Source organism: Stomoxys calcitrans, chromosome 2 (genome assembly GCF_963082655.1).
Source record: "Stomoxys calcitrans chromosome 2, idStoCalc2.1, whole genome shotgun sequence".
Taxonomy (NCBI): domain Eukaryota; kingdom Metazoa; phylum Arthropoda; class Insecta; order Diptera; family Muscidae; genus Stomoxys; species Stomoxys calcitrans.
The window spans coordinates 52,571,334-52,596,465 of NC_081553.1; the positions used below are offsets into that span (position 1 = coordinate 52,571,334).

Genomic DNA, 25,132 nt, shown 5'->3' on the forward strand with positions numbered 1-25,132 from the left:
AAATTTAATAAATGGAATGAATCGGAATGAAATGGAATGAAGTGGAATGAAGTGGAATGAAATGGAATGAAATGGAATGAATTGGAATGAAATAGAATGAAATAGAATGAAATGAAACAGAATGAAATGAAATGGAACGAAATGAAATGAAATATAATGAAATCGAATAAAATGAAATGAAATTAAATGAAATTATATGAAATGGAATGAAATGAAATGGAATGAAATGATATGAAATGGAATGAAATGATATGAAATGAAATGATATGAAATGGAATGAAATGAAATGAATAAAATAATATATATAAAAAATAAAATAAGTACCAACAAAAATTTAATAAATGGAATGAAATGAAAAGAAATGGAAAGAAATGGAATGGAATGGAATGAAATGGAATGGAATGAAATGGAATGGAATGGAATGGAATGGAATGGAATGGAATGGAATGGAATGGAATGGAATGGAATGAAATGAAATGGAATGGAATGGAATGGAATGGAATGGTATGGAATGGAATGGAATGGAATGAAATGATATGATATAAAATGGAATGAAATGATATGAAATGGAAATGAAATGATATGAAATGGAATGAAATTAATAAAATAATATATAAAAAATAAAATAAGTACCAAACAAAAATTTAATGAATGGAATGAAATGAAATGAAATGAAATGAAATGAAATGAAATGAAATGAAATGAAATGAAATGAAATGAAATGAAATGAAATGAAATGAAATGAAATGAAATGGAATGAAATGGAATGGAATGGAATGAAATGGACTGAAATGAAATGGAATGAAATGAAATGGAATGAAATGGAATGAAATGGAATGAAATGGAATGAAATGAAATGGAATGAAATGAAATGGAATGAAATGGAATAAAATGAAATGGAATGAAATCAAATGGAATGAAATCAAATGGAATGAAATGGAATGGAATGAAATGAAATGAAATGAAATGAAATGAAATGAAATGAAATGAAATGAAATGAAATGAAATGAAATGAAATGAAATGAAATGAAATGAAATGAAATGAAATGAAATGAAATGAAATGAAATGAAATGAAATGAAATGAAATGAAATGAAATGAAATGAAATGAAATGAAATGAAATGAAATGAAATGAAATGAAATGAAATGAAATGAAATGAAATGAAATGAAATGAAATGAAATGAAATGAAATGAAATGAAATGAAATGAAATGAAATGAAATGAAATGAAATGAAATGAAATGAAATGAAATGAAAAGAAATGAAATGAAATGAAATGAAATGAAATGAAATGAAATGAAATGAAATGAAATGAAATGAAATGAAATGAAATGAAATGAAATGAAATGAAATGAAATGGATCGAAATGAAATGAAATGAAATGAAATGAAATGAAATGAAATGAAATGAAATGAAATGAAATAAAATGAAATGAAATGGAATAAAATGAAATGAAATGGAATGAAATGGAATAAAATGAAATGAAATGAAATCGAATGAAATGAAATGAAATGGAATGGAATGAATAAAATAATATAAAAAATAAACAAAAATTAAATAAAGCAAAATAATAATATTAAATAAATTTGTACAAAATAAAATAAATAAAAACAAAAATAAAGTTAAGCTAAATAAGAAAATAAAAAAAAATGAAATAAATTGAAATAAAAACAAAAAATATATTTAATTAAATAAAATTAATCCCAGCATACTACCAATTAAGTATACCAGGCCCTGCTCTGAGAATCCTATATCAACAGTCAGACTATTTTTAGAATAAAAAACATTTCCATATGCCATCTCGGGGCAATCAGGTGATGGATCAACAAAGATTCATAGTAGATACTGTATGTTTTTGTTTGTTTTCACTTTCCTGTTTGTTTTGATTTTTATTTTCCTTTGCAACAATTGTTGCAATATTTTTTTTTTATTTGTAAAATCAGTGATAAGTGTTACACCGACATGTGTAATAAATTATTGCTAATTGATAGTCATTTTAATAGCTACAAATTAATCCATAAATTTGTTTGTTATTAAACTTTGTCCACACATACGAGCACATGTGGAGTTTACGATTGGACGTTCCCAAAAACTAGCATAGCAATCAAAATTGTCTGCACACTGAAGTACTATACTACGGTATGTAGTTAGACGAGACAAAGCTATAACAATTTGTAAGCGAACACGTTTCGGATGACAAAATTGGATGTGGTGAGGTTGCCACTTTTAGAATGTCAAAGAAAATAAAAGGGATGCAATTATCACATGAAACTACGACATTGCATCTAAACACTGAAGTAAATCACAGCTTTCGTCTAAATGTGGTCGAATATGGCCCGCAAAGAGGATTGCAATAACAGAGACATTTTCGAGCTCTCAAAATTTTACACCTTAATCATGTTATAGAACGATTTTGACCGTACTTGGCAGAGTTGTTGGAAATCATAACAAAACACTATATGCTCAATTTCAGCCAAATCGGACAAAATTGTAGCTTCCATGGACTCAAGAAGTCAAATCGGTAGATCAGTTTATATGGAAGCTATATCCAAATCTGAACCGATATGGCCCATTTGCAATCCCCAATGACCTACATCAATATTAAGTATCTGTGCTATCGTGATTTCGAAATATGGACGGACGGACGGACATGCCTAGTTCGAAGCAGAATTTCGAGACGATCCAGAATATATATACTCTATGGGGTCCTTTATAAATATTTCGAGGTGTTACAAACGGAATGACTAGATTATTATAACCCCATCCTATGGTGGTGGATATAAAAATCCTTATACACAAGTCGCCTTATACTGACTTATTGAGTTTCTAGAAACCTTTGGCAGAGGGGAGGGCTCCCGACACTTAGTGCCCAATTTCTATATGAGCATCGCGTTCTACTCCTGAATTCCTTTCATTTAGGTCCCATGTTGTACCTATTGGTCTATATTTGGGTTTGTAGGGTTTTGGGTTGAGGCGTTTTCGTCCATTGTAATACCACAGGAACACAAGAAGAAAGATGCCTTCTAGTTCCATCCAGATCGCTTTAAAAAAAACCCAATAGCTTGTGAATGTTCACATCCGCTAAATCAGACAGGTTCTCAAAGAAATGAGAACTTAAAGTGGAACTGCTTCTGACTGCTAGTGCGGGACACACACACAGAAGGTGTTCTATAGTCTCTTCTTCATCGATGTCTTCACAGCTTTCACAGCATGTTTTCCGCTTAAGCGGTGACCTGTCATAACGGACACAATGACTAAGAGATATGTTCTAGCCAGTGACAACAATGCGGTAGATCATTTCGCGACTAGATTAGGCCACATAGTTTTGGAATGCTCACAGTCCTTCGGGTCTGGTTGGAAGTCAAAATGAAATACTTGTTGCAAAATTTCATCCAAATTAGATAAGAATTGCGCCCTCTAGAGGCCAAAGAAGTCAAGATCCGAGATCCGTTTATATGGGAGCTATATCAGGTTATTATGCGATTTGAACCATACTTTGCACAGTTGTTGGAAGCCATCAAAACACTTCTAGAAAAATTTCAGCCAAATCGTATAATAATTACGCCATCTAGCGGCTCAAGAAGTCAAGATTCCAGATCGGTTAATATGGCAACTAAACCAAAACAACTATACCGATTTAGCTCATGTACAATCCCAACCGACCTGCACAAATAAGAAGTATTTGTGCAATATTTCAAGCACTAAGCTTTACTCCTTCGAAAGTTAGCGTGCTTTCGACAAACGGACAAACGGAAGGACATAGCTACATCGACTAAGAATATCAAGCCGATCAAGAATATATATTCTTTGTTGGGTGTCAGATCAATATTTCGATGTGTTACAAACGGAATGACGAAAGAAGTATACCCCCATCCTACGATGGAGGGTATAAAAATGTATGAGCAAATTTGGAAATGTTATAGGTGTTACTTCAGCTGAGCATCTACAAAAGGGATTAGGAATCACTTTTCTTGCATCTTTTGCCCAGAGTTATATTTTTCAAAGGCAAACTTTATATTTGGGATTTTTTTTTTTGTTTTCCCACAAACTCACCTCAACAAACTACTATCCTGTTCCTCACAACTATCATCTGGCAACTTCAAGCATATGCGTGTGAGTGTGCAAATGTGTGTAACCCCCTCAAGTAGTTGAGGTCAATAGCAATTTGCGTAAAGTTGTTATCGATAGAAAATTTGTTTGTGCAATTCAATTTCATACATTGCTCTAGTTCTTTCTGTCTATCTCTGTGTATGACTTGGCCGGCAACATTTATTGTAGCTCCCATTGAACATTTGGGGTAGAGAGGACTGTGCAGCCCATCTCTCCCCGCTAATCATAGGCCACATCGGCCAAAGATGGCATAAACAAGTCGGTTAGTTATTGACTTCATTGCAGGCACAACACATTCTGCTAGCACAGTAATAAACACATAATCATGTCTCCAATGGCCACAGGCAAAGTTTCTAGTCCTACTATGGGCTAGAAACTTAACTACGGCAGCAGTTGTTTGGTCGTGCATTGTGGGCATGTGGACTATGTAGCTTGGCGTTTGTTGTTCAACATTCATTTTGTAGGAAATTAGCAATTCTCGTATAATTTTCAATTACACAAAAGAAAAATTAAATTTGTCAACCACTCCATGATGAGGATGATGGGAGATAATGATGCCAGTTTGTCGATGCCGAATTCTTATAGCGCTAATAATGTTGTTGTTCTGGTTGTCTATCTACTCATAGTCTGTAGTTGATATTGATACGATGTTGGTTTGATGGAAGTTATTTAGCTAATGATCGCTAATTATTTTCCGTTCAATCAAACGAATAATTGAAAGTGCCAATTTGCTTATGAATGTTTGACATTTTTGTACATGTGTACGTGGTAATATCTTCTGAATATTGGTTTATTGAATAGGGGATATAAACAAAATTAAGTCGTTTCGAAAAAATTTCCCAAAAATGTTTATGACAGTTATTACGCCGAACACATGGAGGTTGATAGTTATCATGGCTAAAAATTCCAAAAAAAAATTGATACACTAGCTCACAAATTTAACTTTAATCAGAAAAAAAATCACAAAAATGTTTTCAATTAAAAATTTTGTTGAAAATAAAAATAGTTTCAATTAAAAAACTAATTGAATCAATCATTTTTTAATTGAATCTGCAAATTTTTCAATTACTATCGTGATTGATATTTAGACATTTCGAATTAAAAAATTAATTGATTTAATAATTTTCTTAATCGAATCTGAAAATTTTTTCAATACGATCGTGATAGAATTTTTTTGAAATATTCAATTAAAACATTTTATTGATCCAATAATTTTTTTAATTGATATATAAAATACTTGAAATTTTGCACAGATACTGCTTACTGATGTAAGTCGCTGTGAATTGCAAATGGGCCATATCGGTTCAGATTTTGACATTGCCCCATATTAACTAATCCCTAGATTTAACTTCTTAAGCCCTTAGAAGCTTAAATTTTCTTCCGATTTGGCTGAAATTTGGAACAAAGGATTGTATTATGACTTTTAACATCCATGCCAACTATCATCAGAATCGGTCTATAAACAGTTATAGCCCCCATATAAACCAATCCCCGGATTTGAATTCTTGAGCCTTTGGAGGCCTCAATTTTCATACGATTTGGCTGAAATTTGGAACAAAGGCTTGCACTATAACGTTCAATATCCATGCCAAGTATGATCCGAATCGGTCTATGAACAGATATAGCCCCCATATAAACCGATCCCCGGATTTGACTTTTTTAGCCCTTAGAAGCCTAAATTTTCATAAAATATGGCTGAAATTCAGAACAAAGGTTTGCGTAATAACTTTCAATATCCATACCAAATATGACCCGAATCGGTCTATAAACAGATATAGCCCCCATATAAACCGATCCCCCGATTTGACTTCTTGAGCCCTTATAAGCCTACATTTTCATTCGATTTGTCTGAAATTTGGAACAAAGACTTGCTTTATGATTTTCAACATCCATGGCAAGTATGATCCGAATCGGTCTATAAACAGATATAGCCCTCATATAAACCGATCCCCGGATTTGATTTCTCGAGCCCTTAAAAGCCTCAATTTTCATACGATTTGGCTGAAATTTGGAACAAAGACTTAAGTTATGACTTCCAACATATGTGCCAAGTATGATCCGAATTGGTTCATAAAAAGATATAGCCCCCATATAGACCGATCCCCCGATTTGACATCTTGAGCCCTTAAAAGCCTAAATTTTCACACGATTTGGCTGAAATTTGGAACAAAGACTAAAGTTATGACTTCCAACATATGTGCCAAGTATGATCCGAATTGGTTCATAAAAAGATATAGCCCCCATATAGACCGATCCCCCGATTTGACATCTTGAGCCCTTAAAAGCCTAAATTTTCACACGATTTGGCTGAAATTTGGAACAAAGACTAAAGTTATGACTTCCAACATATGTGCCAATTATGATTCGAAACAGTCTATAAACAGATATAGCCCTCATATAAACCGATCTCCGGATTTGATTTCTCGAGCCCTTAGAAGCCTCAATTTTCATCCGATTTGGCTGAAATTTGGAGCAAAGACTGAAGTTATGACTTTCAACATCCATGCCAAGTATGATCCGAATCGGTCCATAAACAGTTATAGACCCCATAGACCGATCCCCCGATTTGACTTCTTGAACCCTTAGAAGCCTAAATTTTCATACGATTTGGCTGAAATTCGGAACAGTGGCTTGTATTATAACTTTCAACATCCATGTCAAGTATGAACCGAATCGGTCTATAAACATATATAGCACCCATATAAACCGATCCCCGAATTTGACTTTTTGAGCCCTTAGAATATCGAAATATCCATTTTCAAACCTATAAAGTATATATTCTTATATATATATATTATGTATATATTCGTACATATTCTTGATTGTCCTAAAAATCTAAGTCTACCTTGCCATGTATGTCTGTCTCTCTGTTGAAATCAGGCTACAGTCTTTAAAAAAAGAGATATTTAACTGAAACTTGGTACAGATTCTTTCTTTTCCATAGGCAGGTTAAGTTCGAATATGGGCTATATAGAACCATATCTTGATATAGCCTCCATATAAACCGATCCACCGATTTCGGGTCTTAGGCCCATAAAAGCCAAATTTATTATCCAATTTAGCTGAAATTTGGACTGTGAGTTGTGTGAGGCCACTCGACATCCTCCTTCAGTTTGGCCCACATCGGTCCAAACTTTGATATGGTGGCCATACAGACCGATCTCTCGATTTAAGATCTTGGGCCTATAAGAGGAGCATTTACTGTACGATTTAGTTCAAATTTGGGACAGAGAATTGTGTTAGGCCATTCGATATTTGTTTCCAACTTGGCCCAAATCGATTCAGATTTGGATATAGCTGCCATATAGTCCGATCTCTCGATTTAAGGTCTTGGCCCCATAAAAGGCGCAATTATTATCCGATTTCGTTGAAATTTGACACAGTGACTTATGTTAGGCTTTTCGACCTAATGCATTGTTCACCGGATTATGAAGAAAGGTGGTTTACAACTATACCCGAGGTGGTGGATATTCAAAGCTCGGCCCGGCCGAACTTATTGCATTTTTACTTGTTTTTATTTAATTTTAATTTTTTTTTTTGCGCAAAACTTTTTAAGAATGTTTATCGAATTTGCCTTTTGATGGCCAACTTGTTCCATATGCCATACTAGAAACTTTTAATTGCCATCGGTATGTGGCAAGGCATATTTGTTTCAATCATCACTCAGCTCGTTTGCCAATTTGTTTAGACAATTTGAGACATGACTGTTGCCACAGCTCAGTTCTCTATATTTGATATATTTTTGTAATTAAATTAATTAAACAAATCAATTAATTTAGTCAGTTAACGGCAATGGGGTTGTGTCTGTTGTGTTTACAAGATTTAGCATAGAATTTAATTGCATTTTGTTTTTCGATTGGTTTGATGGCTAACAAAGCTTTTTGTCAGAGCCAAATGGAATTGGGGGATTGCTAACTGGTTTGGTCTGGTACCACCTCATCAAGAGATTGTTGGCGCTTTTGCAGCGGGGAGGACCAAGCCACTACCACTCTGGCGTTCCAAATCAATTTTAATAAATGTGTCTTTCCTTCGATTATTTTTGGTTTTGTTTTTGGATGTGGCGGTTATAAACACATAATCCGAGTTATCTGGAAATGGAACAAAAACCCGATAACAGTTTGTTTGCTTTGTGGTGGTTTGGGGTGCAATAACCACCAAGAAAAAACGGTAATTTTAAATATAACCCAAACTATATCAATTAACTGGCAAATATATGACCAAGTAACGTTTGCTGTTTATCGAACCAAGTCTTTGTATTTCAGCACGAAACAAAAGGAGTGTTGATGTTTATAGAAATCCATATGGGAATGACTTGTGAAATGATTAAATTTTATTAAAAAAAAAGTTGAATACAAAATATTTTAGGAAAAATATACCAAAATATTTCAGAGGAAAAGTATTTTTAAGACAAAGTGAAAGAAGCATTCCTTACTAATAATTTTCCGGGATTTTTATCTTTGTGAAGAACCAGAATTATTTTTAAATGATTGGTTAGGAAAAATTGCTTCACTTCTTTTCTATATTAATATTATAATATCAAATTGTGCAATATGATAAACAATTTAATTTAATTTTACTTTTTTCTGTTTTATTTTATTTTTTTATTTTATTTTATTTTTTTTTTTTGTTTTATTTTATTTTATTTTTTTTATTTTAATTTATTTTATTTCTTTTTATTTTATTTTATTTTGTTTTTTTTTATTTTAATTTATTTTATTTCTTTTTATTTATTTTATTTTATTTTATTTTATTTTATTTTATTTTATTTTATTTTATTTTATTTTATTTTATTTTATTTTATTTTATTTTATTTTATTTTATTTTATTTTGTTTTGTTTTAATTTAGTTTATATTATTTTATTATATTATTTTATTTTATTTCTTTATTTTATTTTTTATTTTATTTTATTTTATATCATTTCATTTTATTTTATTTTATTTTATTTTATTTTATTTTATTTTATTTTATTTTATTTTATTTTATTTTATTTTATTTTATTTTATTTTATTTTATTTTATTTTATTTTATTTTATTTTATTTTATTTTATTTTATTTTATTTTATTTTATTTTATTTTATTTTATTTTATTTTATTTTATTTTATTTTATTTTATTTTATTTTATTTTATTTTATTTTATTTTATATTTCTTTCAATAATTAAATAAATAGACCACGTTTGTTTGAAATTTTAATCCCTAGCCACAACACCGCCTCAACTCTTTTTGTGTCATAAAGAATCCAACCCAAATCAATTCGAAAGTAAATATTTGTTTGTGTGCTATGATTACTTTTTATATTAATTTCATTCCAAGGTCGGATATATCGTCAATCAATGACTTTCAAGTTCAAAAACATTTTCTTTAATAAACGAACAAATAAACAATTAATTTCAAGAAAATAATAATAAAAAAAGTGAAACGAAAAAAAATTTATTTTTAATACATCCAGGCAGCACTTTACTGAATCTTATATAGCCTATCGAATTCAAGGAAAACTTCCTTCTCCCTTCTCATTTAGACAACATTTCGTATGGGAGTTAGAAGTGGGAGCAGCAGTACATGTGGTCAATTTTAACCACACTAGGTAATAATTGAGCCTACTGGTTCTCAAGAAATCAAATCGAAAGTTTTGTTTATATGGGACCCATTACAGATTATGTCCTGATTCGAATCGTACATGGCATTGGGTTTGGAAAATGGCCATATTGGTTCATAGTTAAACAACAACTTTCGACATCATGTTAACATCCGTTAAATCAGACAAGTTGTCAAAGAAATGAGAACCTAAAGTGAAACTCCTTCTGCCTGCCAATGCAGGACACACACAGCAGACGTTCTGTAGTCTCTTCTTCCTCGACATCCTCACAGCATCTGCAGAAGTCTTTACTTTCAACATTCAGTCTATCAGCATTTTTATACCCTCCACCATAGGATGGGCGGTATACTTATTTCGTCATTCCGTTTGTAACACCTCGAAATATGTGTCTAAGACCCCATTAAGTATATAAATTACGGATAGTCATGACATTTTAAGTCGATCTAACCATGTCCGTCTCTTCTTTCTCTGTCCGTCCGTCTGTCCGCCCGTCTGTCCGCCCGTCTGTCCGTCCGTCTGTCCGTTCGTCCGTCCGTCTGTCGAAAGCACGCTAACTTTCGAAGGAGAAAAGCTAGCCGCTTGAAATTTTGCACAAATACTTCTTATTAGTGTAGGTCGGTTGGGATTGTAAATGGGCGAAATCGGTCAATGTTTTGATATAACTGCCATTTAAACCGATCTTGGGTCTTGACTTCTTGAGCTTATAGAGGGCGCACGTTGTGTTTTCGTACCACTTCCAACAGCTGTGCCGAGTATGGTCTGAATCAGTCCATAAAATGATATAACCGCTATATAAACCGATCTGAGATCTTGCCTTCTTGAGCCTCTAGAGGGCGGAATTCCTGTCCGATTTGGCTGAAATTTTGCGTGACGTGTTTCGTTATGACTTGAAAGTCTGTGCCAGGTATGGTCTAAATCGGTTGATAATCTGATATAGCTGTCATATAAACCGACCTTGGGTCTTAACTTCTAGAGGGCGCAATTCTTATACGATTTGGCTAAAATTTTGCATGAAGTGTTCTGGTATGACTTCCAACAACTGTGCCGAGTATGGTCTGAATCAGTCCATAAAATGATATAGTCGCCATATAAACCGATCTAAGATCTTGCCTTCTTGAGCCACTAAAGGGCGCAATTCCTGTCCGATTTGGCTAAACGTGTTTCGTTTTTGTTTGCGTGACGTGTTTCGTTATGACTTCCAACAACTGTGCTAAGTATGGTCTAAATCGGTTGATAATCTGATATAGCTACCATGTAAACCGATCTTGGGTCTTGACTTCATGAGCTTCTAGAGGGCGCAACTCTTATCCGATTTGACCGAAATTTTACTCGAAGTGTTTTATTTGATTTCCATCAACTGTTTTAAGTATGGTCTAAGTCAGCCCATATCCTGATATAGCCGCCTTATAAACCGATCTCTCGATTAAACTTCTTGTGCTTCTAGAGGGCGCAATTCTTACCCAATATGGTTGAAAATTTGCATATGTCGTCTTGGTATGACTTCCAACAACTGTTCCAAGTATGGTCTAATTACGTGTTTGTAAATTTTGCCCATGAACATTCTAACAGGGCCAAACTTCTCACATATCAATGAGTGCGGTCCGATTGAAGTTTAAGCTCAATGATAAGGGACCTCCTTTTTATAGCCGAGTCCGAACGGCGTGCCGCAGTGCGACACTTTCTTTGGGGAGAAGTTTTTACATGGCATAGTACCTCACAAATGTCGCCAACATTAGGAGGGGATAACCATCGCTGAAAATTTTATGATGGACTCGCCAGGATTTAAACCCAGCCCTTCAGTCTCATAGACGGAAATGCAAACCTCTGCGCTACGGTGGCCTCCATTTCGTATATAACCTGTTATAGATGTCATATAAACCGATCTCCCAGTTTGACTTTTTGAGAGGGTGCAATTATTACTCGATTTGCCTGAAATTTTGGAGGTGGAGTTTTTCTATGACTGGTGTTTTTATACCCACCACCGAAGGATGGGGGTATATTCATTTTGTCATTCCGTTTGCAACACATCGAAATATCCATTTCCGACCCTATAAAGTATATATTCTTGATCAGCGTAAAAATCTAAGACGATCTAGCCATGTCCGTCCGTCTGTCCGTCTGTCTGTTGAAATCACGCTACAGTCTTTAAAAATAGAGATATTGAGCTGAAATTTTGCACAGATTCTTTTTTTGGCTATAAGCAGGTTAAGTTCGAAGATGGGCCAAATCGGACTATATCTAGATATAGCCCCCATATAGACCGATCCTCCGATTTAGGGTCTTAGGCCCATAAAAGCCACATTTATTATCCGATTTTGTTGAAATTTGAGACAGTGAGTTGTGTTATGCCCCCTAACATCCTCCGTCAATTTAACTCAGATCGGTCCAGATTTGGATATAGCTGCCATATAGACCGATCATCCGAATTAGGGTCTTAGGCTCATAAAAGCCACATTTATTATCCGATTCTGCTGAAATTTGGGACAGTGAGTTGTCTTAGCCCCTTCGACATCCTTCGTCTATTTGGCTCAGATCGGTCCAGATTTGGATATAGCTGCCATATAGACCGATCCTCCGATTTAGGGTCTTAGACCAATAAAAGCCACATTTATTATCCGATTTTGCTGAAATTTGGGACAGTGAGTTGTCTTAGGCCCTTCGATATCCTTCGTCAATTTGGTACAGATCGGTCCAGATTTGGATATAGCTGCCATATAGACCGATCCTCCGATTTAGGGTCTTAGACCCATAAAAGCCACATTTATTATCCGATTTTGCTGAAATTTGGGACAGTGAGTTGTCTTAGGCCCTTCGACATCCTTTGTCAATTTGGCTCAGATCGGTTCAGATTTGGATATAGCTGCTATATAGACCGATCTCTCGATTTGAGGTTTTGAGCCCATAAAAGGCGCATTTACTGTCCGATGTTGCCGAAATTTGGGACGGTGAGTTGTGATAAAACTTTCGATATTATTTTTCAATTTGGCTCAGATCGGTCCAGATTTGGATATAGCTGCAATATAGACCAATCTCTTGATTTAAGGTTTTGGGGCCATAAAGGGCGCATTTATTGCCCGATTTCGCCGAAATTTGGGACAGTGAGTTGTGTTAAGCTCTTCGACATTTATCTGCAACTTGGTCGAAATCGGTCCAGATTTGGATATAGCTGCCATATAGACCTATATCTTGATAAAAAGCCTTGGCCCAATAAAAGGCGCAGTTATAATCCGATTTCACTGAAATTTGACACAGTGACGTATGTTAGGCTTTTCGACATACGGGTCGTTTATGGTTCCAAATCGGAACATATTTCGATATAGCTGCTATGGGTCATAAGGTATGCATTTTTCCCAGGATTTGACGAAAGGTGGTTTACATATATACCCGAGGTGGTGGGTATCCAAAGTTCGGCCCGACCGAACTTAACGCCTTTTTACTTGTTTTTTTTTTTTTTTGCAATGTCAATAACGACGACCACAACAAGAGGAAGAAAAAAAAAATGCATGGTAACCCTTTTTGTCGTGTTTAAAATTACAATGAATAAAACAAAATAAAAAATCAAACAGATAGCTTCAGATTATACAGGTGACGTACTCAAGCACATTTGTTTATATGCCACAACTCTGCGAATGAGTTTTTCTTTTTAATTAAAAATAATTATTATCAAGTATAAATATAGCCCCATTGTCAATAACTTTTAATGACAACAAAATGCTTTCATATGATTCAATTATTGTCTGACGGGGAGCGAGAAAGAGAGAGAGAGAGAGAGTTGACTTCCTCAGACATAAGGCAACTTCTGAGATACTGTCAAAATGAAATTGACATATTAAAACCAACGCTACCTAAGTCAGTCGCTCATTTGAGTCAATGACAGTTGGGATTTACCGTTGGAATTTTCTTTTTGATTTTTATACCCACCACCATAGGGATAGGGGGTATATGAATTTAGTCAAACCGTTTGCAACACATCGAAATATCAATTTCCGACCCTATAAAGTTTGTATATTTCTGATCGTCGTAAAATTCTAAGACGATTTACAGATGTTTGTCTGTCTGTCCGTCCGTCCGTGTGTCTGACAGTTGTAATCACGCTACAGTCATTAACAATTGAGATATTGACTTGAAATGTTGCACAAACTCATATTTCTTCTATACGCAGGTTATGTTCTTGAATGGGCAAAATCGGACTATATTTAGATATAACTGCCATAAAAACCGATCTGCTGATTTAGGGTCTTGAGCCCATAAAAACCGCAATTATTATCCGATTTCGCTTAAATTTTTAATAGTGAGTTGTTTTAAGCCTCCCGAAATCCGACCAGGAGGGAGGGAGCAAAGCGGTGAAAGGGTCCTGTTGGGGGATTTTTCAGGGGGTTGGGGGACACCACCACACTTAGGGTGAAATTTGTATACCAAGTTCGTACCCTACTTTTAAATACCTTTCATTTGATACCAATATTGTCCCAATCGGTAAATATGTCCATTTATGTAGGTTTTGGGATGGGGCGTCCCTCCGGGTTAATTGACCCCAAAATTTTAAACCAATTTCGTGTTTTTTGGGTAAAATAAGGTGGCATACAACATTTCGCTTAAATTGGTGCACCCATCTCGCAGATCTGGCGTTTTTGAAAATTGGGGTAAGATGGAGAGAAATTTCGCACGGATTTTCTCGATTTCGGTTTGTTATATTGGCCATCGGAACCCCTATGCCATAGTCCATCAAAATTCATAAACTAAAATCGCCCAATTTACTCTAATAGAGTAGATATAGGGTATTATATAGTTGACATTGCCGAACTTTTGTTTTTTCTTACTTGTTTTAAGTTCGAAAATATATATTTCCATGTGTTGGGTATAAAATTGAAAGCAATAACTTTTATGAAAAAACTTAATTTTGTCGCCCAGAATTTTATTTCTATACCCACCACCATAGGATGGGGGTATACTAATCTAGTTATTCCGTTTTTAACACCTCGAAAAATTTGTCTAAGACCCCACAAGGTATGTATATTCTTGATCGCCTCAACGTTCTGAGTCGATCCAGCCAGGTTCGTCTGACAAAATCACCATACCGGTCGAAAGCTAGCCACGTTGGGGATTGCAAACGGGCTTTATCGGTTTTAGATATAGGTCCCGTATAAACCGATCTCCCGATTTGACTTATGGAGCTCTTACAAGCCGCAATTTAGGTCCGATTTGAATGAAATTTTGCATGTTGTGTTTCGTTACAACTTCCAACAACTGTGCCAAGTACTGTCCGAATCGGTCCATAACCTGATATAGCTGCCATATAAACCGATCTCCCAATATTCTTGAACCCGAAGTTAGCACGCTTTTACTTGTTTAAACTAAAATTTGGATAGTTAAATATTACGCTAGGCAAAAATTAATGAGAATATTCGACTAAAATCAAATTTTAGCGAGATAAAAAAAAAATAAATCCTTGAGGACAAAAAAAAAATCGAAAATAAAATTCCAGAAAAAAAATTTTAAAAATTTCTTTTAAGGAAATTGTCTTAATATTAAACTTCCGAAAATATAAATATTTTTAAGTTATGCAAAATTGTTATGTAAAATAAAATTTAAAATACAAAATTTCAACATAATTTCAAATATTAAAAATTAAAAAAAAAAATTGTTTTTTTAACTGTTTTAAAATTGTGGTGACACAAAAATCAATTGTTTTCCTTCTTAATATAAGGCAACATTTACAAAAATGTTGACCGCAGTTTTCTTATATATAAAATAATTTTTGTTTGTTCTATACATTAATTTATATCATCTTTTATATTTTAAAGGATGTTTTCTTGCACTTTTCAACTTACCACAATGAGCCAAATCAATGATGGGCACCAAACTCTTGGCCAGCAAGGTGTCGGCTTTGTCGTCATTTGTTTTGTTCCTCAACATTTTTGCGTAACACTTTGTTCTGTTTTTTAATGGTCTGCCTTAGTTGTAATTTCTCAATAGCTTTGACTTTTTTCGGCTATTCTTTCACAAGAGTTTTCTTTGTTGCAACTGTAGCATCAAAGGTATTTTTATGAATCGGATTGTTAACAAAATCAAGAAAAAAAATCTAAAAGAAAAACAAAACAAAAAAAAAATTAATGCTGCATTACAATTTAAAAAGGAATTTAAAGAAGAAAAAAAAAACGAAAGAAAAAAAGTTTATTTTAATTAATGAAATCATTTTGAAAATATTTTTCTTTTACAAGTCATGGGAATTACCTAAAAAACTAAGTGTAAGAGTTTTTTTTCTATATTAAAAGACCACTTTTTATTTAAATTTCCGCACTAATACACCAAAATATTATTTACTTAAAGTTAAATTTTTATTTTAGTTGAACTGTATTTTTTTAATCTTTCACCTTCAACTTGAAAAATTTTAAATTTTTGTATTCACTTTTTTAAATACTTTTATTATCACTTATTTGTTGAATTTTTTTTTTGTTTCCGTTTTCAATAATTGAAATATAAAATGCACCGACGTTTTGTAGCTGCGTTTAAAATTCAATTCTATAACGTTCAATGTTCTGATGATAACTAAAACTGTGGCACAAAACAACGTTTATAGGGAATTTTTTTTTTTGTATTGTACCGTAACTCAACTGAGCGCTGAGAATTGAACTCACAATCAGCCCCACACAACGTCCCCAGCGCTCCAACGTTACCTAGTACCCCTTACTCTCTGCCTCTCTGTGTTTTCTAACAAATACACTCACATACTAGAGACCTGTTGCCGTCATAACAAAAAAACCTTACTCATCTCTCCTTCACCCCCTTTGCATTGCTTTGTTTACCCCTTTTCACTCCACAAACAGCTATTTAGTCATTGTCTTTTACCCGTATGTGAAATCGATTAAGCTCCTCTGACTTAGTTACTGAGGGAGAGTAAGAGAATATTTTAGTGATCAGTCTCTGTAAAGTTGTTGAAAGAATTTGCCGTGCCGCAGCAAAAGCATGATCTTTTATTTGTTTATTATCAATCACACTCTTCCCCCAACCATATGATTACATTATCAATTTATCTATGTTGGCAGAAGCAATTCACACGCACACACACACCCGCACAAGCCATACAAAACACACAAAGGGCGGTAATGTACGGAGAGCATTTTCAAAAAAAAAAGGAGCAAAGAGCAAATAACGGCAAAGGTAAGTAAAGTCAAAAGAGTGAGATATGGGGGGTAATCTAAATCCCCACAAAAGAAATGTAGATAAAAAGATTTTTTTTTATAAAAACAACCGAAACCATTTAATTTGTATCATTATACTCAGGTGAAAAACGTCGGTGTGACCCTGCGAAAAAAAACAAGGCAGGTGATGCTGACTCATTTAAAACGTAAAAAAAAGTTCATATAACCTTTAAAAATGTCCTAAAAATGTATGGCCAACAAAATTACAACAATAAAAAATACTTCAAAAATAAGTGAGGCCGGATTAATTTAAAGAAATCAAATGGGAGGCCGCAGCAGCATACTTCAGTGACGGTTATCACCTGTTAGTATTGCCAATGATTGTGAGGTAATCAACTGTAAGTAACTTCTCTACTACTAGTAAGTAGTGTCACTCTTCTGCCCGCCGTTCGGACTCGGCAATTAAAAGGAGGTCCCTTATCATTGAATCGGACAGCCTTCATTGATCCGATTTTGCAGTTTGCAAAACCCATTTTAAGAACACATGCTCAAATCAAATCGAGATGGACCATATAGGCTAATTTCACAAATCAAATTTTAGCCAAGTCGAACAAAAATTGAGAATTCTTAAGTGTTTAAACAGTCAAAACGAAGGGCTCAATTTATAAGGGAGCAGTATCTATTTAAAGACCTATTCGGGGCTGAGTTTGACATGGGTGTTGAAGGTTAAGATTATGATGAATTTATTTCCTGTTAAGATCATGAGACGGGCGACGAGAAACGGCTTGCGACTAACCTAAGGACTGTAGATAGAAGGACTCGAATCAGTGAATTTGAGAATATGCATCGGAATCACGGGAGCGTTGATATGCAACCTACTAATGCCTGTGTTCGGAACTGTGTAGCGCAAAGCCCTTATGGATATTAAGTATGTGAAGGGTAGACTTACGACTTAAAATGTCATGTCGATCAAGAGTATATATACTTTATGGGGTCTTAGACGCATATTTTGAGGTGTTACAAACGTAATGATGAAATTAGTATACCCCCCATCCTATGGTGGAGGGTATAAAAATAAAGAATATGACCAATGCGGAGTCCGGATGTCGACACACATGGAAATCCGCATAGTGATTATCGCAGAAGCTTTGAGAATGAGTAAGAGCCGAGGTAGAAGTCGGACTATTTTGCCCCAGTCGGAGTTAGGTTCGAAGTTAAGCATGCTTGTCTCGGCTCCGAACCTCACTCCAACACCTCACTCCGACCCGAAGACAGACTCCGCTGCTCTGGTTTCACCGGGCACTGAGCTATAGGCCAGATGGCAGCACACATCGAAATCCGCATAATGGTTATTGCAGAAGTTGTGAGGATGAGGATGAGTAGCGGATGAGAAAGACACGATCGAGCAGTAGCTTTTTTCATCTCCTGGTCTACAGACACACAGTCCTTTCCGTTTCGAGAGGGGGCGCAATGAAATACTACAATCGCTGCCATGTAGATATAAGAAGACGCACAGGACCAACGGTTAACATACACCGGGTAGACCCTTAGTTGTGAGTGGACCAGTGCTTCAGAACTTTGAACATGGCAAAATAACTCACAAATGTTGCCAACATTAGTGAAAAGATAACCACCGCTGAAGATTTTTCTAATGTTCATAGCTGTATTTGGACTCAGGCGTTAAGCGTACTGGATGCACAAGCTATGTGCGTCAAAATAATGCCAAAGATCTATCTCATGACCTCGCCGTTCTGGTTGATAATGCCCGAATGGCCGACTTACTGTCCGTGTACCATCTCACGCGTTTCTTGATCGTCCATATTTCGGCCTGCAGAACTCCTTTGGGTTAGGCCGGCGAAAGGAACTCATATTGGATTTGGCAATTCTGCGCCTTAGAAGTATAACCCAACCTAAGGGTTTTTGTCAATATGCGTAGCACGCAAGTTAAAATCACTCTTCAGTTTAGATCGGTTTATGGTGGTCACCGATTGGTTACGCGATATCACAAACACAGCTATCAGAAACACTATATTCAAACATGTTCCCCCCTATGAAATTAACTTCCCCATTATCACTTCTATCAGCGGTGTTCAAATTATGTTCTCGAAGATTTTGGACGAAATTTCAAAGCGATTTTAATTATCAAATAACTGATAAAAGATGAATAAAAACGAAATGCCGAATACCCTCTTCAAGATAGCTCTAGACAAAGATAACATTTCAAAGATTAACCTGACAATGAATGAATGAGAGAGAGGGAGAGAGAGCCTAGGTGCGTTAAATATGTATACTGACAGTGAAGACAATAACAAAAGTCTATGAAAGAAATTTTTTTGAATGATAGTCAGAAAGAGAGAGCAGATATAGTAACTGTATTTGTAGTCTGTATAGCAATAGTCATATTGAGATGAAAAAAGAGGTAATGAGGCAAAGAGTGTGTGAGAGAGCGAGAGAATGTGCATGAGTTATATTTTGACATTGAGAACAATAATCTACAATATGAAAGGAGTTAAATCTTGAACTTGACACTCGAAACTTGAACTTGGAACTATGGTACTTGAAAAATATACAACGCTTAAAAATTTTAAAAGATTCAAATGAATCAGCTACGATTTCCATTAGAAGGGGATCAAGCGTTAAATTTGAGAGGGAGGGTAAATTTTTTAATTTTAATTTTTCTACTCATAGTTTGGGTTATTGTGGCAGTTTTAAATCAGACTCACTTAGACAATTTTGTCTATTGTGATACCATAATAGCGCTTTTACTGTCCGATTTCTCCGAAACTTGGAACAGTGAGTTGCGTTAGGTTCTTCGACAACATTCTGCAATTTGGCTTGGATCGGTTCAGATTTGGAAATAGCTGCCATATAGACCGATCTCTCAATTTAAGGTTTTGGGCGCATAAAAGGCACATTTATTGTACGATTTCTCCGAAACTTGGAGCAGTGAGTTGTGTTAGGCCCTTGGTCAGCCCTCTTCAATTTGGTCCAGATCGGTTCAGATTTTGTATAACTGCCATATAAACCGATCTATCGATTTAAAGTACTGGCACCATAGAGGGCACATTTATAATCCGATTTTGCTGAAATTTGACACAGTGACTTATGTAAGGCTTTTCGACATCCGTGTCGTATATGGTTCAGATCGGTCTTTATTTGAATATTGATATGTGAGAATTTTGCCCCTGTTCCTTAGAGGAATGTTCACGGGCAAAATTTGCAATTTTTGCATTTGCACAAAAAATTTTAGTTCACTGACGCTCAAGCACGATGAAGTGAGTAGATTTGAATCTCACTCACGAAGAACATGACCCACGCCTGACATGACTACTCACGACTCACGTGAACTAACTAAACTAACTGTTCTGTTTGTATATATGACAATTAACTTTTTCCCAACATATATTCATTAACAGGTAGTGGTAGTTGCCCAACAACAAAATGTTGAGTGCACTATCTGTCAAAATCTGTAATTAGTGCAACTCTGATGTATGTAACTAGTTCGCGCCATTTTTCATTGTTTGTGTGTGTGTAATGCTTCTTAACTGTATTACACACACATAATCAAAACTAGTTGACAGATAGTGCACTTGTACTCAGCTGTTTACGGTACACTACCTGGTAAATATGTCATGCTTTTTCCTATCCATATTCATTTTCTCCTACAATATTGTTTTGCAAAACTCCCACATAACCTCTTAACTTCCTTATTTTCCAATTAACCCCAATAATTATTACCCAAAAGAGGTAGTAAACAAACACCAGCCCAGCTCAAGCATTGCAAAAATATTGTTGTAAATATCAATAACTAGGTGTCATATCGAAAATTGGCAATGTCAACTTAACATAATTTAAACGAACTGTTTACATGGAAATTAGCTTGTGATTACTGGGTGCGCTCAATTGCTGCAATACGTTGATCGTAAGTAAATAAACTTTGACGTAACCGGCGCCATATCAGTGTCACCAGCAATTACAAATTACACAAATTACCAGTATATCAAAACAAAAACAGAAGAAAGGCACGTGCATGAATATGTTTTACTACTTACCATGTGGTGGTATACCGAAAAATATCAATCATTTGCCATGTGAATTCAGTAGGGGGAGAGAAAGAGAGAGAGAAAAAATCAACACCACGCATGAATGGCTTCACGCCGTTCATAAACGATGACGCCACTGTAGTGATATGATCGGAAAATCGTATGCTAGCGTACAGTTAGTTGCTTTCGTTACTTTACAACTTGTTGTTGTATTGTTTTATGATAATTCGTACTTTCAGCACTACGAACTCTATACATGATGTTGTTGTTAATAGTATTTAGATTAAGAATAAAAGCACACGCTTCCATACACGCTCTCCGGCAATTAGATAGCATTTAATCGAAAATTTGTGATAAGCAAATTAGCACTTGAAGTACCCTCGAAAATAGATTAAGAAAAAGTAAAAAAGAAAGAAACTTAAGCATATAACAAAAGCAAGATTGCAAAGATAACTATCTAAGGAAATGTTGGCAAGTTTGGAAATTCCGTCTGTATTGGGGATATGGAATAAAAATATTGTATATAGATAAGCTTTGCTAGGTGGTCACTACTGATTAGAAAGCGAAATTTGTAGAATAATTTCTTTGGGCAGTTATATTAACGAATTTATTTCCTTGAATTATTTATAATACCACCACTTGGAGAGATATAGTGTTTTATGAGCCCCCCCTTCATTGTTCTGAAGACGTGAGATATTTTTCTTGGGCATGACCATGCGGATTTTAGAGAAATGAAGAGAGTTTAAGGAAATTTTTAAGAGATATAATTTGATTAAAATTTCTGAGAAATGGATCTTATATGCCCATAAGACACATCTTTTCAATTCCACTGTCCATCTCAGATATCAATCAGTTGTCACAGCAAATAAGTACCATCGTATCAACATACAATAACATGCAAAATTAATCATGCATAAAAATGCTCCAGTCTGTCCGGCTATCTGTCGTCGGCTACAGGCAAGCCCTTGATGCCAAACAGAATGATATACAATCTTTCTTCAAACAATCAACCAACCAGCCAGCCAGACAGCCATTGCTATGGCACAAAGTCGGTCAGTCACTCCATATAATTTGCCTCATTCATTGAGTTTGTGTGATTGCATTTTACGGTTGCAGTATGTCAAGTAAGTGCTTTGTTTTACCTGTTGTCCATGAGCGATGGTAGTAGCGTCCATACATGGATCATTTTGCCAACAAATCTCCTGTAAACATAGAATCTACCATTAGCGTGTAAGATGATGATAGCGGAACAGTGGCTCAAAAATCGGAAATGTAACTAATAAAAGCTTATGACTAGAGCTGGCAAACTGTCGATAATGCAACATTCGATAATTTCGATAGTTTTAATTATAAACATCGATAGTATCGATACTATCGTTAATTTCCCATCACCTATATTTCAAAAGAAAATGAGAAGCATAAATCATGATATCGATTTATATACAAGTAATATCAGTGCACAGACCAAACAAAAGCAAAGTAAATAAAGTCAGTTGGAAGTCATGAGAGGAATCATTGTACAATATGTTAGTCTAATCGGATGAAAATTGCGCCCTCTGTAGGCGCAATGTATCCTAAAGTATACATTCACTGTCGAATTGCTTATTTTTGTTAGTTTTGCAAAAAAAAAAATCAACTTTTGCGATAGTATCTATCGGAAAAATATCAATGGATATTCAGTCAAGAAATTAAATATCGATAGGGCCATCGATATTTTGCCAGCTCTATTTATGACTTACACTTAGTGTAATGGAGGGATTTCAAAAGAAAGTGAGAGAAGAAAGATAGGAAAATGTAGTCACTCTAGATAAAATGGAGGCAAGCAGGAGCCTGAAAAAAGTTCGTAAATTTTATCAGGCAATAAAATATCAGGCTGTTGGAAGGAATAAAACATCATTCCAAAGCAGAATGAGCGCGTTGACCTTGGTTTTTGAGCGTCGCGTTGCTCAAAATGCATACAAATTCCACAACTATGCGCACGCATAGTATGTAACGAAACCTGACGATAACTTGACAAAAGGGATGAATATCGCCTCACTAATGATGGCAACATCTGTGAAATTATTAAAAAAAAACTTCTCTACATGATGTACGTCGTCAGATGTCCCCGTGATGTTATGATGGCGACATCTGTGAGGTTATTAAAAAAACGCCACTACATGATGGGCGTCGTCAGACAACGATAATTTTTAGAAGAGGACAGCAGGATGAAAACAGGAAGTAAGTGAAACCACCGCTTAACTCACAACAAAATCGCAAAAGCAATCCGGGTCACAACCCATCCGTTAAGTTTCCCCCAGATCATCAGACCCAATTAACGAGCGTTCCTTGCAGGTTGCAACAAGTTGTAGGAAACTCTTTGGACGTATCTTCACTTCCTGGGAGCTCGATTTCATGAGAAAGAGGGATATTCCCCAACTTACAAAGGCGGCGGCCTTCGTCAAAAGTTGGGGCACAAAGTTCATATTGTCCCTTGTTCAAACTGAGATGTGTTGTGTAGTGGACTACATGGGACATGGGAGAAAAAAACGCATTTTCTTTCAGGATACAATGCAGACATCGATATTTAGGAACAATGGAGTTGATCGAGGGCCTTCTTTGCGCATTTCCTGTGGTGGTTATTATCTCCTAATGCTGGCGATCTTTGAGGTACTATGCCATGTAAAAACTTTTCCCCAAAGTGGTGTCCCACCGCTGCACGCTGTTCGGACTTGGTTATAAAAAGGAGATACCATATCATGGAGCTTAAACTTGAATCGGATATTTGCATTTACTTTCGGCAGCCTGACCATTACACGGTTTTGGAAGCGCAAATACGAGAGATCGCGGAAAACGTGAGATAATACAGCAATAGCGCAAGGAAGAAGACTGTGATAGTATATAGGCAAAAGCAACCACTACCTTAGGGTAACGAATGGCCTTGGGATATAAAGAAGCCATTAACACCTACTCCGAGTACGGCACAGTCGGCATCAGTTGCATGCCATAACGGAGCAAGGAGGAAAGACCAGAGGACTGCTGTCGACAAACATGCAAAAGCGAGATGAGAGGAGAGGTCTATGTAAATATTCCCATATCACTACCCACTCCAAACTAACCACTCCTAACCTCCTAATGACAAATAGCACGTATGAAAGACCGTTGACGGTCTTCCTCGCCATGAACATGTCCTTATATATATGATATGTTGATGCGATGTCTCCATTTCCTGGAATAATATTGAGTCCGGAAACCAAAGTCAGTGTTTTATTATGACCCTGAAGCATATATTGATATTCTGAATCCACACTTTTGCCTCACTCGAGTTCAAGGCTTTGAGCGCCGCCATACTATGTGATAGATCCATTTAAAGGATTTCATTTACCGCTTTCGTAGTGGCACAGATCTCTGTTGTCCGTTAGTCTCAGCGTCATACCGATATCAAGCCCTCGTCTTCATTAGTGAAGACTTTACTCTCAGCAACATACCGACATCAAGTGCATTGTGGTAGACCTCGTCTACATCAGTGAAGACTGAGGTTTATCGTTCTCAATCACAGTTTCTGCCTTCCATTGCGCTTCATCGGGAAAGGGAATTCTAGGGATTATATCTAACAAAAAATCTTTCAGTCTTCCCTTCACATATTTAGCATCCAGAATGGTAATGGGGTCGTACACATCTCAGAACGAGCTTCCTCACCCTGAGCGCAATTTTGGCTGGACGGTTCCGAACATAGACCTCAATAAGTTGCGTATTCGGCATTGCTTCCAAATCTGCCGCGGTGTGAACCTCAAGTAACCCAAATTTTCTATGTAGACCAGTGATTTGACCTTTTCTCTCTCTCTATAACAACGATGCCCAAAATGAAAATGTTACTGTATGTGTGAAATACTCTATTTAAGTATTTTTAATTCTCTCAATATGTAAAAAATTATTTTTTTATTGGTGTTATGCAAGAGTAAACATAAAATAAGAAACTTTAAATAATTTTTTATATATTCCAAGCGTTTAATCAAGAAATATCATTGTTTTTAAAATAACAACTGAAAAACGATGGCTATACACCTGTGCATGTTCATTCGTTTCTGTCTCAACAACGTCTGAAACAAAGAGCGTAAGAATACATGTGACTTGCCATCAACGCTACTGTAAAGGGCTGGTGCATCACTGCTCTAGAAAATGTCCTCCTATATACACCCTTCCACTATAATAGTACCCTCTATATTTTATGCACACCGTCATTATCAGTCATCACTAGGTTAACT

General features: G+C 35.4%; 1 protein-coding gene across 2 annotated transcripts in view; it reads right to left on the bottom strand.

The window, feature by feature from the left end:
- Positions 1-22,090, bottom strand: part of LOC106082127 (uncharacterized) — a 36,799-nt gene extending 14,709 nt beyond the window's left edge. The window contains exons 1-2 of one of the 2 annotated variants that reach the window (XM_013244468.2): positions 22,031-22,090; positions 15,535-15,785 (exon numbers count right to left, since the gene is read on the bottom strand). In XM_013244468.2, coding sequence (XP_013099922.2) covers positions 15,535-15,619 — 85 coding nt within the window. In that variant the 5' untranslated portion in view covers positions 15,620-15,785; positions 22,031-22,090. Of the gene's footprint in view, positions 1-15,534; positions 15,786-15,937; positions 16,234-22,030 lie in introns of those variants that run through there. The other variant, XM_013244469.2, reaches the window with a different exon arrangement.
- Between the last annotated feature and the right edge of the window lie 3,042 nt (positions 22,091-25,132).